Source organism: Macaca nemestrina, chromosome 11 (genome assembly GCF_043159975.1).
Source record: "Macaca nemestrina isolate mMacNem1 chromosome 11, mMacNem.hap1, whole genome shotgun sequence".
NCBI lineage: Eukaryota > Metazoa > Chordata > Mammalia > Primates > Cercopithecidae > Macaca > Macaca nemestrina.
Window position 1 is genome coordinate 80,462,687 of NC_092135.1, and position 12,913 is coordinate 80,475,599.

The 12,913-nt window shown below is 35.5% G+C and overlaps 1 protein-coding gene across 16 annotated transcripts in view; it reads right to left on the bottom strand.

The window, feature by feature from the left end:
- Positions 1-10,116, bottom strand: part of LOC105499543 (phosphodiesterase 1A) — a 410,818-nt gene extending 400,702 nt beyond the window's left edge. For 5 of the 16 annotated variants that reach the window (XM_011772155.3, XM_011772156.3, XM_011772149.3 and 2 more), the window contains exons 1-2: positions 9,417-9,614; positions 9,075-9,185 (exon numbers count right to left, since the gene is read on the bottom strand). In XM_011772155.3, coding sequence (XP_011770457.1) covers positions 9,075-9,175 — 101 coding nt within the window. In that variant the 5' untranslated portion in view covers positions 9,176-9,185; positions 9,417-9,614. Of the gene's footprint in view, positions 1-9,074; positions 9,186-9,416; positions 9,617-9,827; positions 9,882-9,901 lie in introns of those variants that run through there. The other 11 variants (XM_024786962.2, XM_071073020.1, XM_071073018.1 and 8 more) reach the window with 8 other exon arrangements.
- Between the last annotated feature and the right edge of the window lie 2,797 nt (positions 10,117-12,913).

Sequence of the window (12,913 nt, forward strand, 5' to 3'; positions counted from 1 at the left end):
ACTCATCTCACATGTGATGATAACCATAGGTTCAAAGTAAAGGGATGGAGTAAGATCTATCAAGCAAACAGAAAACAAAAAAAGAGCAGAGATTGCTATTTCTAATTCAGACAACACAGAAATTAAGCCAACAATGATCAAAAAGGACAAAGAAGGGCATTACATAATGATAAATGTTTTGATTCAACAAGAAGACTTAACTTTTCTAAAGATATGCACCCAACACTGGAGCATCCAGATTCATAAAACAAGTGCTTAGAGACCTACAAAAGACTTAGATAACCACACAATAATAGTGTAAGACTGCAGCACCCTACAGCATTTCTATACACCAGTAGCATCCAAGCTGAGAGCCAAATCAGAGACGCAATCCCATTCACAATAGCCACAGAAAGAATAAAATACCTAGAAATACTACTAACCAGGGAAGTAAAAGATCTCTACAACAAGAATTACAAAATGCTGCTTAAAGAAATCAAAGATGACACAAATAAATGGAAAAACATTCCATGCCCATGGGTAGGAAGAATCAACATTGTTAAAATGTCCATACTGCTCAAAGCAATTTACAGATTCAATGTTATTTCTATCAAACTACCAATGAAATTTTTGACATAACTGGAAAACACTATTTTAAAATTTATATGGAATCAAAAAAGAGCATGAATAGTCAAAGCAATCCTAAGCAGGAAGAACAAAGCCAGAGGCAGCACACTACCCAGCTTCAAACTATAGTACAAAGCTATAACCAAAACAGTATGGCACTGGTACAAAAACGGACACATAGACCCATGGAACAGAATAGAGAACCCTAAAATAAAGTTATAACCATCTGATCTCCAACAAAGTCAATGATAACAAACAATGAGGAAAGCACTCCCTATTCAATAAATGATGCTTAGATAACTGGCTAGTCATATGCAGAATATTTAAACTGGACCCCTTCTTTTCACTATATACAAAAATCAACTTGAGATGGATTAAAGAGTTAAATGTAAAGCCTAAACTATAAAATCCCTAGAAGAAAACCTAGAAAATACCACTCTGGAAATAGACCCTGCAAAGATTTCATGAGGAAGACTCCAAAAGCAATTGCAACAAAAACACAAATAGACAAGTGGAACCTAATTAAACTAAAGAGCTTCTTCACAGCAAAAAAGACTATCAACAGAATCAACAGAAAGTTTATTTTGTTCTATAGTTCTGCAGTTTTGAAGGTTAAGATGGATTCAAAGGAATTCTGATTTAGCTGCACACCCAAACCATGTTCTTCCATGCAAATTTAATCTCCAATAAAGCTGACATTTTGATTTTCATCTATGGGACTCCTAAACCTATCTCTCACTTAATTCTGAACTTGGGCAGGAATTAGGGGTATCATTCATTAGCACTTCCTCTCACCCGAGCATCTTATGAGGCAGATATCAGTTTTGTCCATGTCTCAGCTGAAAAATAACCTAAAAGAAGTCATCCCTGAGTATCCAAAATACCTTCCCCAAATAACTTGATCACATCACCTGGTGCATTTTCTTCTGGTCACTTCTTACTCCATATTAACTTGCTTTTTATAATTCACTTTTTGTTGTTTGTCTCCTCTACAGGAACAGAAGCTTCTGTGTCTAACATTGTACCTGACAGAGTATACAGTCAGAGTATATTTGTTGAATGAGTGAATGAATGATCAATTCAATTAATGGATTTTACAAATAAGAAAAGTGAAGTTTAGATAAATTAATAACTTTTCCATGGACACTTAGCTAAAAAGCAGGAAGTATTGTAGTATTAGAAAATATCTGATTATCTCTAGAGTTCAATTTCTAAGCCACCTAATCTGTAAGGTATTCCACCTTAATAATGTTAATTCTGAGAACTATAACATAATGTTATGTAGGACTGACTATTAAGACTATGTCTACACATCAAAATGGGTTTTGATGAAGTAGTTTTCTTCAGAACAAATTATGATTATGATTAAAAGACAGATTTTAAAAAACTGATTTGCCTGATTAATCCATCAAAACAGTCACATACTGAACAACATACAGACTTATCAACAATTTCCAAGAAAGATTGCAGTCTCTTTTGACATTTGAAACGAATCCAGTGAATACCCTCCATCTCAGAGTTTGGTGAGGAAACTGGTGTTTTGGGCATGCAAGTCAGGGTTAGATGGAGGTACAGTGAGTTGTTTAAAGGCTAAGAATAAAGAATATCTGAATCCAATGTGCCATAGAGTAAGGCAGGGCTTCACCACTAGGGATCGTGTGTGTGTGTGTGTGTGTGTGTGTTGGGAGCGGATAGGAATGGTCATGTTGATGTGTTCTTCTGGTAGAGAAAGCATGTATTAGATTTTTATTGCTACTGTAACAAATTTACCACAAACTCAGTGGCTTGAAATAAATGAATTATCTTTAGTTCTGTAGCTCAGAAATCTGGCGCAAATTTCACTGAGTTCTAGTATCAGCAGGACTGCATTCTTTACAGAATCTCTAGGCAGAATCTGTTTTAAAATTTTTTCAGGTTTCTAGAGGTTGTCCTTGGCTCATAGCCCACTTTCACAATCTTCAGTAGTAGCACAGACAAGTTAAGTCCTTGTCACTCAGTCCTACTTTCTCTTCTGCCTCTCTCTTCCACTTTTCAAGCCTTTGTGATTGGCCAGGCATGGTGGCTCATGCCTGCAATCCTAGCACTTTGGGAGATTGAGGTCAGTGGACCACTCGAGCCCAGGCATTCAAGACCAGACTGGGAAACATGGCAAAAACCCATCTCTACTAGAAGTACAAAAAATTAGTCAGGTGTGGTGGCACATGCCTGTAGTTCTTGCTACCTGGGAGGCTGAAGTGGGAGGATCACCCGAGCCTGGGAGGTCAAGACTGCAGTGAGTAGAGATCACTCCACTGCACCAGAGTGAGATCCTGTCTGAAAAAGAAAGATGGAAGGAAGGAAGGAAGGAAGGAAGGAAGGAAGGAAGGAAGGAAGGAAGGAAGGAAGGAAGGAAGGAAGGAAGGAGGGAAGGAGGGAAGGAGGGAAGGAGGGAAGGAGGGAAGGAGGGAAGGAGGGAAGGAGGGAAGGAGGGAAGGAGGGAAGGAGGGAAGGAGGGAGAGAAGGAAGGAAAGAAGGAAGGAAGGAAAGGAAGAAAGAAGAAAGGGAGAAAGAAAGAAAAAGAAAGAGAGAGAGAGAAAGAAGCAAAGAAAGAAAGAAAGAAAGAGAGAGAGAGAGGGAGGGAGGGAGGGAGAGAGAGACAGGGAGAGAGGGAGGAAGAGAGAGAGAAAGGAAGGAAAGAGAGAAAGAGAAAGAAAGAAGGATCCCAGCACTTTGGGAGGCCGAGACGGGCGGATCACGAGGTCAGGAGATCGAGACCATCCTGGCTAACAGGGTGAAACCCCGTCTCTACTAAAAAATACAAAAAGCTAGCCGGGCGAGGTGGCGGGCGCCTGTAGTCTCAGCTACTCGGGAGGCTGAGGCAGGAGAATGGCGTGAACCTGGGAGGCGGAGCTTGCAGTGAGCTGAGATCTGGCCACCGCACTCCAGCCTGGGCGACAGAGCGAGACTCCGTCTCAAAAAAAAAAAAAAAAAAAAAAAAAAAAAAGAAGGAAAGAAAGAAAGGAAGGAAGAAAGGAAAGAAAGGAAGGAAGGAAATGAATCTTTGTGATTACAGTAGGCTCACCTGGATAATCCAGGCTACTATCCCTATTTTAAAGTCAGATGATTAGCAACTTTAACTCCATCTGCTCCTTTAATTCTCCTTTTCAAATAAAGTAACATATCCTTTGGTTCAGGGGATTAGGACATGGACATTTCTGGAGGGTGATAAGTCTGCCTACCCCAAGCCTGGGAATTCAATTTTAAGGAGCACCACTGTAGATCCTTTTCTGGTGTCTTTTGCGTAAGCATTCTGAGACTGTCATCTTTTTTGTTTTGGAAGCAAGATAACTACAATGTCAGAGCTAGGTAGATCTATGTTTAAACCCATGTTCTATCAGATACTAGCTGCATAACTACTTAAGATACTTATGTTTTTAAGAACACTGGTGGGGAGTAAGAATACAAACATGTTATATCTGCACACTTCTAACAATATGATGATAAAGATGATAAAGCAAACATCCTTCCATCTTCTCCATCTTTATTCCAGCTGTGAATCTATCTCCAATCCTCCCACCTGGTTTTAGTCCCTATTTTGGCAGCCTGGCTGATCTAATTTTCTAGTTAAAGCCAGTATAAGATTCAGAATTTTATTCATTCATTGATTTAAAATATTATTTGCACTGTCTCCTACGTGCTAAGTACTGTGCTACGTGCTGGAATCCAAAAGCAAATCCAATGAAGTAAGCGTAGCTCTTGCACTCAAAAGCTGTGGCTGAATATGAAAGGTGGATTTTGTTATGAGAAGAGAAATTCAGGTTATTTATGAGCTGAAAATAAAAAACTAATCTAGTCTGGAAGGTCAGGAAGAATTTCCTTTGCAAGTGAAATTTAAGCAGCAATCTTTGTGCATTTTTTAATAGGATATGAATCAGAATTTTGAGTGGGACAACTCCTCCTGATAAGGAAATGCCCTGAGGTCTGTAGGATATTTAGCCTTACCAGGACCCTGCTGCCCACTAAATACAGAAACACCTTGCCATCACTGCAACCACCAGAAACTTCCCCACATAACTCCAAAAGCTTTGTATAGAACAAGAGCAACTCTGGCTGAAAGAGGAAAACGAAGGAATAATTGTCTCCAGAAGACAGAACAAAATGAGCAAAGGCAGAGGAGTGGTAAGCAGTATTTCTTTTGGGTGACCCTGGGTCTGAATAGGAGGCGTGACACGGAAGGACAGGCATCAGAGGAGAATCCAAAGATCAAATTGGTAGGCAGTGACCCTGTGAAGGATGCAAAGATTTAAAGGTGTTTAAGCAGAAGAGTAAAAGAATCAAATTTGTGTCTTATCTATAATACTTCATCCTCAAGTATGGTTCCAATTTGGGAATATGATGCTATTAGCTCCTGTCACTTCTATTTTTTTTTCTTTTTTTTCTTTTTTTTTTTTTTGGCTAATTTTTATTCTAAATGTATATTTCTGCTACATCCTCTTAGTGGTAAGGGCCTGGACAACTCTGAGAACTACACAACATACTGCCCTCTTCAACAATAACAGTTGCTTAGAATTAAAGGATTACCATCTAATTCTTCTCTTCTTCACTTTTTGCTTCCAAACATTTTGTCCTTCACTATTGATAGTCATATTCACTACCCTACCAATCACAGAGAAAAAAAAAACAACAAAGCTTAACTTAATGTCTTTCAAGCATTGCATTCACAATTCCAAGTCTTAAAATTAATATCTGGACATTTGTAACATGGGGGAGATAAGGTGGTATGTGTCCAGACATGTAAAATTAGTGATCAGATATAAAGTTAGCTTCTAACTGAAATTGTGATAGGTTCTAGTACTATGTTTATAAAAACTGAAGGAACTGGGGCAATAAGTACTATGAAGTGGTGAGTATTACATTTTTGTCAGTAGTTTATGGTTTCTGGCAGTTCATACTTTCTTCTCTTCTGTTGAATGCCTGAGTAAGATAATACTTTGTTTTAGATTTTTCCCTATAGCTTCATATCATTTTCACTGAATTTTCTACCTGAAAAATGCTAATTTTCAGTTTTCTGAAAATGCTGTCACCTCTTAGATTGAATTCTTATAGCAATGTCACTAACTGGAAAGAGAAACACCAGTGTTTTTTAAATATGTTTAATTTTTAAATAAAATCCACAGTTGTGGAACTCTGTATGTTTAGAGAAAAAAAAGCAACAGCACATGACACAAAAAGGCATTTATCTTTTAAATGGAAAAGAAACACAATGCATAGGTGAAATACTGTAAAATCTTCAAACCAACTTTCCACGTGGGAATCAATGAAATTAACAATATTTGAAAGACTATCGATAGCTATGTTTTCTTAGTATGTAGGAAGAAGCCTAGGTCTCAAATTCATAAGAAACTTCTGAATCAGAAATTTCATTTGGTGTTGAGATGGCATAAGAAATAGGAAGTGTTTTCCAGCCCTAAACAATTGATAACTTATGGCCAAGCATATAATTATTTTTAAATCTAATTTATGAAAGACCTAATGCCATAGTTATTTGCTTATATTTCCACCATCATAGATGATGACTTATAGTGTAGAATTAAATTGTTGTACTGAGTAACAAATTAGTGGTTGAATACGGAAAAAGATAAATAAAAAGATTGTAAATATAAGAAGAAAATTAATAGACTAATGCAGAGAAGTTTGCATCAGAATGGGAGTAAGAAACTGTTTCACCTTTCTTGTCACAAAAGAAAGAGAGATTTCTTGGCACATAACTTTATATGGTGTGTCAAATATTATATGAAGACAATTTAGAAGAAGCTCAATAAAAGAAAACAAAAATGGTAGACAAGCATTAATATTTTAATTTAGTTACCAAAGTTTTCCACATGTGTTCCAAAATTTAAAAATTATTTCTATGGACTCAAAAGACTCTCTAAAATGTTATGTTATATAACAATCCCTATAAGATATTTTCTCTAAATGTCTACCTGTAATGGTTCCTGATTTCTATATTTAAGGTATAATTGAATAAACATTATTTTACTTTCACCTTTGTCTCTATGTTTATTTAACCTTAAAATTTACATACTGGAAGCTCGATTAAAAACAATATATTATGCCAAAATGAGTCAATGTGTTCGTAAAGTAAAAGATTTTAAAAATCACTTTCTAAACAAATACCTAAAGGTCTTGAGTCTATTTTAGCAAAAATAAGAAAACTGGTGCACAATTGTTTGATAGGTTTAATGAGTAGCATGCTTTTAATTGCCAAAACTTAAGTGTAGAATTCTAGGACTAGCAATTTTGATAAGCCAAAATTCTGTTTGAATCAATATTGCATTTTAAATAGACAAGACAATTTCAGCAATGTAATAGGGAGTCCCTCACATCACTACTCTGAATGCAAACTGTACAAAATACCATAATTAAACAATTTGGTTGTCATTAGTCATGTAGATTTTAGATTTAGAGTTTCTCGCTTTGACAATTCTAAGCCTTGAACACTGAAAATGTGCTAAGTCAAACTACAAGTTGAAGTGATAGTACAAAATGCAATTTCTTCTTTATTCAATGAAAAAGCAGTCGTTTTAGTCAGTTAGATAATGATTTTCAAAAGAAAGAAATAAACTTGGTTAATGATTATTTAGTGGCTCTAAGTAAACACAACTCAAAATTAATTTTGCATGTACATATTTTAATATATCCTTCTATCAATTCATGAAGATCTACCGTTGAATGACTCTATCACCCTTTTCTGAAATAAAATGACAGATTGATCTTTGAGATCAGCTGATACAGTGAGTCAATAACTTTGCCCTAAAGTATTAAATAAACACAACATCATTTTTCACATTTCTTAAAGACATATGCATAAATCCACCAGCATACATCTTCATACATTCAATTAACTACAGGAAACTAGAAAAATGCAAACAAAACAAAAGCAAAACATCCTTCTAAGGAGAAGAAAATCTAAAATAGGTTGTAATGAGAGACATAATTTTCCCGGTACTGATGTTCATCCACTCATTGGGTTAAAACACAAATCATCTGATGACTGCTAATGTTTAATTTGCATCTATGCTAATTAATTTTGAGAGCTGTTATTTGCTTTGATAGGATTACTTGTTCCCCTAGAGAACAACCTCACCAAAAAGCTGTAATTTCTAAATCTTCAATGGATCTTGGAAACAGATTTCTAGTTCATCCAAATAATGTAAAGATGGCTTCCTTTCCAAAAGTTATTCTCTGCTATATGTTTTTTGCATTATTGTGCTCTTATACTAGTGCACTGTAAAGCCATATATTACTTCAAGAAGTAAGAAAATATACAAAGAACAATATTTAAATACATAAACATCATTAAATACATTCAAATGGAGGAAAGTAGAAGGAATTTTTACCTCTAAACAAAGTTTGATGTAATTTTCTTTAAGAAAATATCAAACAGGGACATCAAATTTACTCAGGTACTGAATTTTAAAAAATGGTGTGAAAACACAGCATTAGAGATATAAATCATAGAAAATCTCTATTTTGCATAGTGTAGGATTCTTTCAGCTGTTATTATAGAAAAGCAAATATATTAATATTTTCATTTGAGATCTGCAAATATACTAAGCAGTTACAATAGCCTGTAAAGTTCATATTATAATTTCTCATTTTTAGTCAAATGTTAAATCTGATTTTTAAATTATGACAATTAAGATAAAGCATATAAACAGTGTGGTGCTGAAACACTAAACAGGAACTAGTAGCATACACAGCTAAAAAAAAATGTAAGGGTGTAAATATCAAGGTGAATAGCATTGCAATTAACGTTTGACTTAGGTAATTACATCCCATGTTTGACATAAATGCATAATTCTTGACCCATTTTACTAAGGGCTATTATGTACTATGGACTATTCTGTACTCTCAGGAGAAGTGAACCGTGAACTGGTTAATGTAAAGCCAAAACTCTCCAATAAGTTTGATATGCTGTTAATATTTTTACCACATAAGCATTTTTTCTTACAGAAATATTTAAGCAAAAAGAATAAGCACAATAAAGTATAATTATTTGTTTTCATGTTAATCCTCTCATTGCTTTTCCAAATCTAATCACAGAGAAAGAAGTACCAGTCTTATTTCTCTCTCTGCTTACCTGAGGGAAATTTTATTTGAGTCAGTATCCTGGCAAATGGCTTTCTTAGTTACCTTTCTGCATATCTGAACCACATATCTAAACAGCACATACAGAATGCATAAAAGAAACCATGTAGTATGACAGTAAAGTGACTTCTCCAGAAGTTACCTTACTTTAATAAAATGTGCAAGTACAAAACACTATTCGTCCTTCAACAAGTTGTTAGCTGAGATAGGCACATTTTATTTTTCAAGAGAAAATCTTTCTAAAGGAAACTAGTCCACAAAGGCGGATAGCACCAACAATTAGTCACGTTAATAGTCAAATCTTTCAGGGGGAAATAAAAAGCAAAGAGCATACTCACATTCCTTTCAGGCGCTGCCACATTTTTTCAGTCTGTTCTCCTGTAAGATACTTAAAAGTGGTGTTTTCCAATTCTTCAATTTCTGTGGCACTAGACCCCATGATGATGCTCCTAAGACAATACAGTTACAGTCAGTTTCAGCAGCTAGAACAAGCATTCCTCAGTCCATTACAAATCTTACACGCTTATACAGTAGCCTCTCTTATCTATCAAAACAGTGCTGATGTACAAAGCTGAGGGAAGACTCTGCCAGATTTGCTATTGACTTTGACAGGCATATATCCACTGCTCACCACCTCACAACCCCCCTAAGCAGACAGCAGTATAAACAGATGCTCTGACCTCACAAGAACAATCCGTACATGTGAGCCTGCTACTGTACTACTGACCGACTGAGTACTCAAGCTCTCCCCAAAAGCAGCTCATTTGTTACTGTTCTGTGCACTGAAGCACATCAGAATTCCTACAGTTTACGAGCTCTATTATGCACAAGAGAAACGTGAATGACTTTCGCGCTCCAGAAGAAGCTGAATTCCTCTCTACCAACAGAACGAGGGCAGGATGTAATAAGGAAACAGATGGTAGGAGCCAGTATCAGCAGCACCACCCTGAGAAAAAAAAGTGCCTGTTTAAATGCCAAGGTTTTTGTCTCTAAATTGATCTGAAACCAACACTTAAAAATGTATCATGATCTAACAATAAATGCAACAAATATTAATGATAACAAAGAGAAAATAACATATAGAGCCATACAGAAGAACACAGCTCCACAGGTTGTTATCGCAAGAATATGTACATCAACTGATGCTGTAATCATGCTTATTCACCTTCTCCTAGCAACTCCACACAGTAGGTAACTGCCAATTTAACCAGTGGAAAGTACGGCAGCTGCACACAGCCTGCTCCAAGAATCCTTTGGGAATTAAAAAATAAATAAAATGAAACTAGTGTAAATGCGTGTGTGTGTGTGTGTGTGCGTGCGTGTTTTGAAGGAAAAGGGAATAGGTTTGTGTGTGTGTGTGTTTATGAGAGAGAGAAGGAGAGAGGGAGAGAGGGAAAAGAGAGAAATTGATGCTTTGCTGCTTCTGCATTTTAGAAGAAAAATGAGAGAGAGTGGACATAAAAGGAATCAGAACTGAGTCGTCTGCCAAGCTCCTAACACATGGCGAGCTTTCTTTGAAACAAGCACAGACCTTAAGTATGAGCACCATAACAGCTCTTGCTATCTGCAAGCTGCTATAGAAAATATACTTATAAGCAATATTTCTTCTTGTTTGTTTGAAAACCCAGATGTAGTTTTATTTCTCCTTGCAAGAAAACTTGCCTGTTACTATGAGTTTTAAGGTAGAGATATTCAAAGATAGGTAATAACCTCCAATATTTGTTGAATATTTCTGATGTTTTGGACAATGTTCTCAGTACCTATTACACATTACCTTTTTAAATTCTTACAAGAAGCCTGTGAGATAGGCAATACTCCTGTCCAATAGTTGAGAAAACTGAGAAACAGAGACATTCTCCAGAGTTAAAGTTGATTCTTAAAAATTGGAACTATTATTAACAATTAGTCTTCCAATATAAAATCACTATGTCTATGCAAATGACACTGATGATATCTAGTAGTCAGTTATAATGTGTATGTAAAAAGCACCTTTACAAAATATTATAGAAAATGCCTTCTGATTTGCAGATTATAAGAGGGTAAATCAAGTGAGGCTTCCGTTTTCCTCTCTCAGACAAGATACTTCCAGAATTCAATCTGAATGTAATGCCTTTAGCTAGCGGACAGCATTGTGAAATTAAAACTTCATTCCTATAAGCATTTACCAGAGTTGTCAGAAATAGGTTAATCTTTGCTCTGAAAGTACCAATTTTACCTTCACTGTGCCTTCATTTGTAATCTTAGCTATATTCATGTAATAAACTCTTACCTGATATTTCTTTAATGAAATAGTCAACAAACATCTATATTCTGCTTTCAAAGAAATATTGCAGCCAAAAATCTCCATAGATAACAAGTACTCTATCATTATTATTTTATGAATCAAGATACCTAAGTCCTTGAGGCTATACAGATGATTTTCTAAATATGACATGAAATATCAAGTCCTCACATTGACCAGCTTACCAATAACATTGCAAACTAAAGAATGAGAACTATTCTACTTAAGTATATGTCAAAGACTCTTGTTTCATCACTACAATTCATTTGCCCTTTGCTTTCACTATGTAACTTCTATCACACATTGATATTTAAGACCTCAAGGTATACTAATTCAGTCACTTACTAGAAAAAAATCCGTAATCATTTCATTAAATGTTTCATAAAATAAAATTTTGAGGCCGGGCGCGGTGGCTCAAGCCTGTAATCCCAGCACTTTGGGAGGCCGAGGTGGGCGGATCACAAGGTCAGGAGATCGAGACCACAGTGAAACCCCGTCTCTACTAAAAAAAATACAAAAAATTAGCCGGGCGCGGTGGCGGGCGCCTGTAGTCCCAGCGACTCAGGAGGCTGAGGCAGGAAAATGGCGTGAACCCAGGAGGCGGAGCTTGCAGTGAGCCGAGATCGCGCCACTGCACTCCAGCCTGGGCAACAGCGTGAGACTCTGTCTCAAAAAAATAAATAAATAAATAAATAAATAAATAAATAAATAAATAAAATTTTGAATAATTAACTAGATAAAATAGCTTATTATTTAAATCCTTAAACAAGATAATGTTCATCCTTAGGAAGTATCAAAAAGTTACTTCTGTTAACATAGAGAATTCAAATCATTTTTCTTTGTTAATTTATAAAAAAAATTGATATAAGTTCTGCAAGGGAAAATTGAGAAAACAGTCATAAAAATACAATAAAAATTGATCCAACTTGTATGTCCCTCATCTCTCATACTTTCCATTTATTTTGCTTTAACTCTACAGTCAGGTAAATTATTTCTATTAGAATAAGTAGTTCCTTCCTTCCTAATTACCTAATATTTTATTAGGAATGGTGACAAAAATGTATAGAATGAATTTAGTATCTACTAATGCCAAAATGTAATATAACATATACTCTAAATCTAGACTACCTGGGTTTGAATCTTTATTCTTTCACTGAAAGAATTATGTGATTTTTTCAAGTTACAATTTTTGTTCATTTCTTCATGTATAAAATGAGCATAATAATAACATCTCCTCATAGTGTTCATGTATTGAATGAGCTGATACAGGTAAAGAAATTAAAACTGTATCTGGCACATAATAATTGCTTAATAGTTATTAGTTCTTATTATTATTGATATTACATGATTTTTTTTCCTTTTCATTATAGTGTAATTATTCAATAGATTTTAGTGACAATTATTTCCCAAATCATTTGTAATCATTGTTTTAATGCATTACTAGTGTTCCTTTTGTTTAGAAACTACATCCTTATTTATAAGCAAAATCGTTCTAAGTATTTGTGTCACTAGGTTTACTGGTTTTCATATTAAGATTATATTGGCTGATATAGTTTGGACCTATGTCCCCACTCAAATCTCATGTTAAAATGTAAGCCCCAGTTCTGGAGGTAGGGCCTGGCAGGAGGTGATTGGATCAAGGGGGTGATTTCTAGTGGTTTAGCACCATCCTCCTGCTCTAGTCATGTAAGATGTGCATGCTTCCCCTTCACTTTCCACCAAGATTGAAAGTTTCCTGAGGCTTCCCCAGAAGCAGCTATGCTTCCTTTACAGCCTGCAGAACCACGAGCTGATTAAACCTCTTTTCTTTATAAATTACCCAGTCTCAGGTATTTCTTTATAGCAATGCAAGAATGACTAATACATTGGCACCATGTAATAAATGGTAAAGAAAAT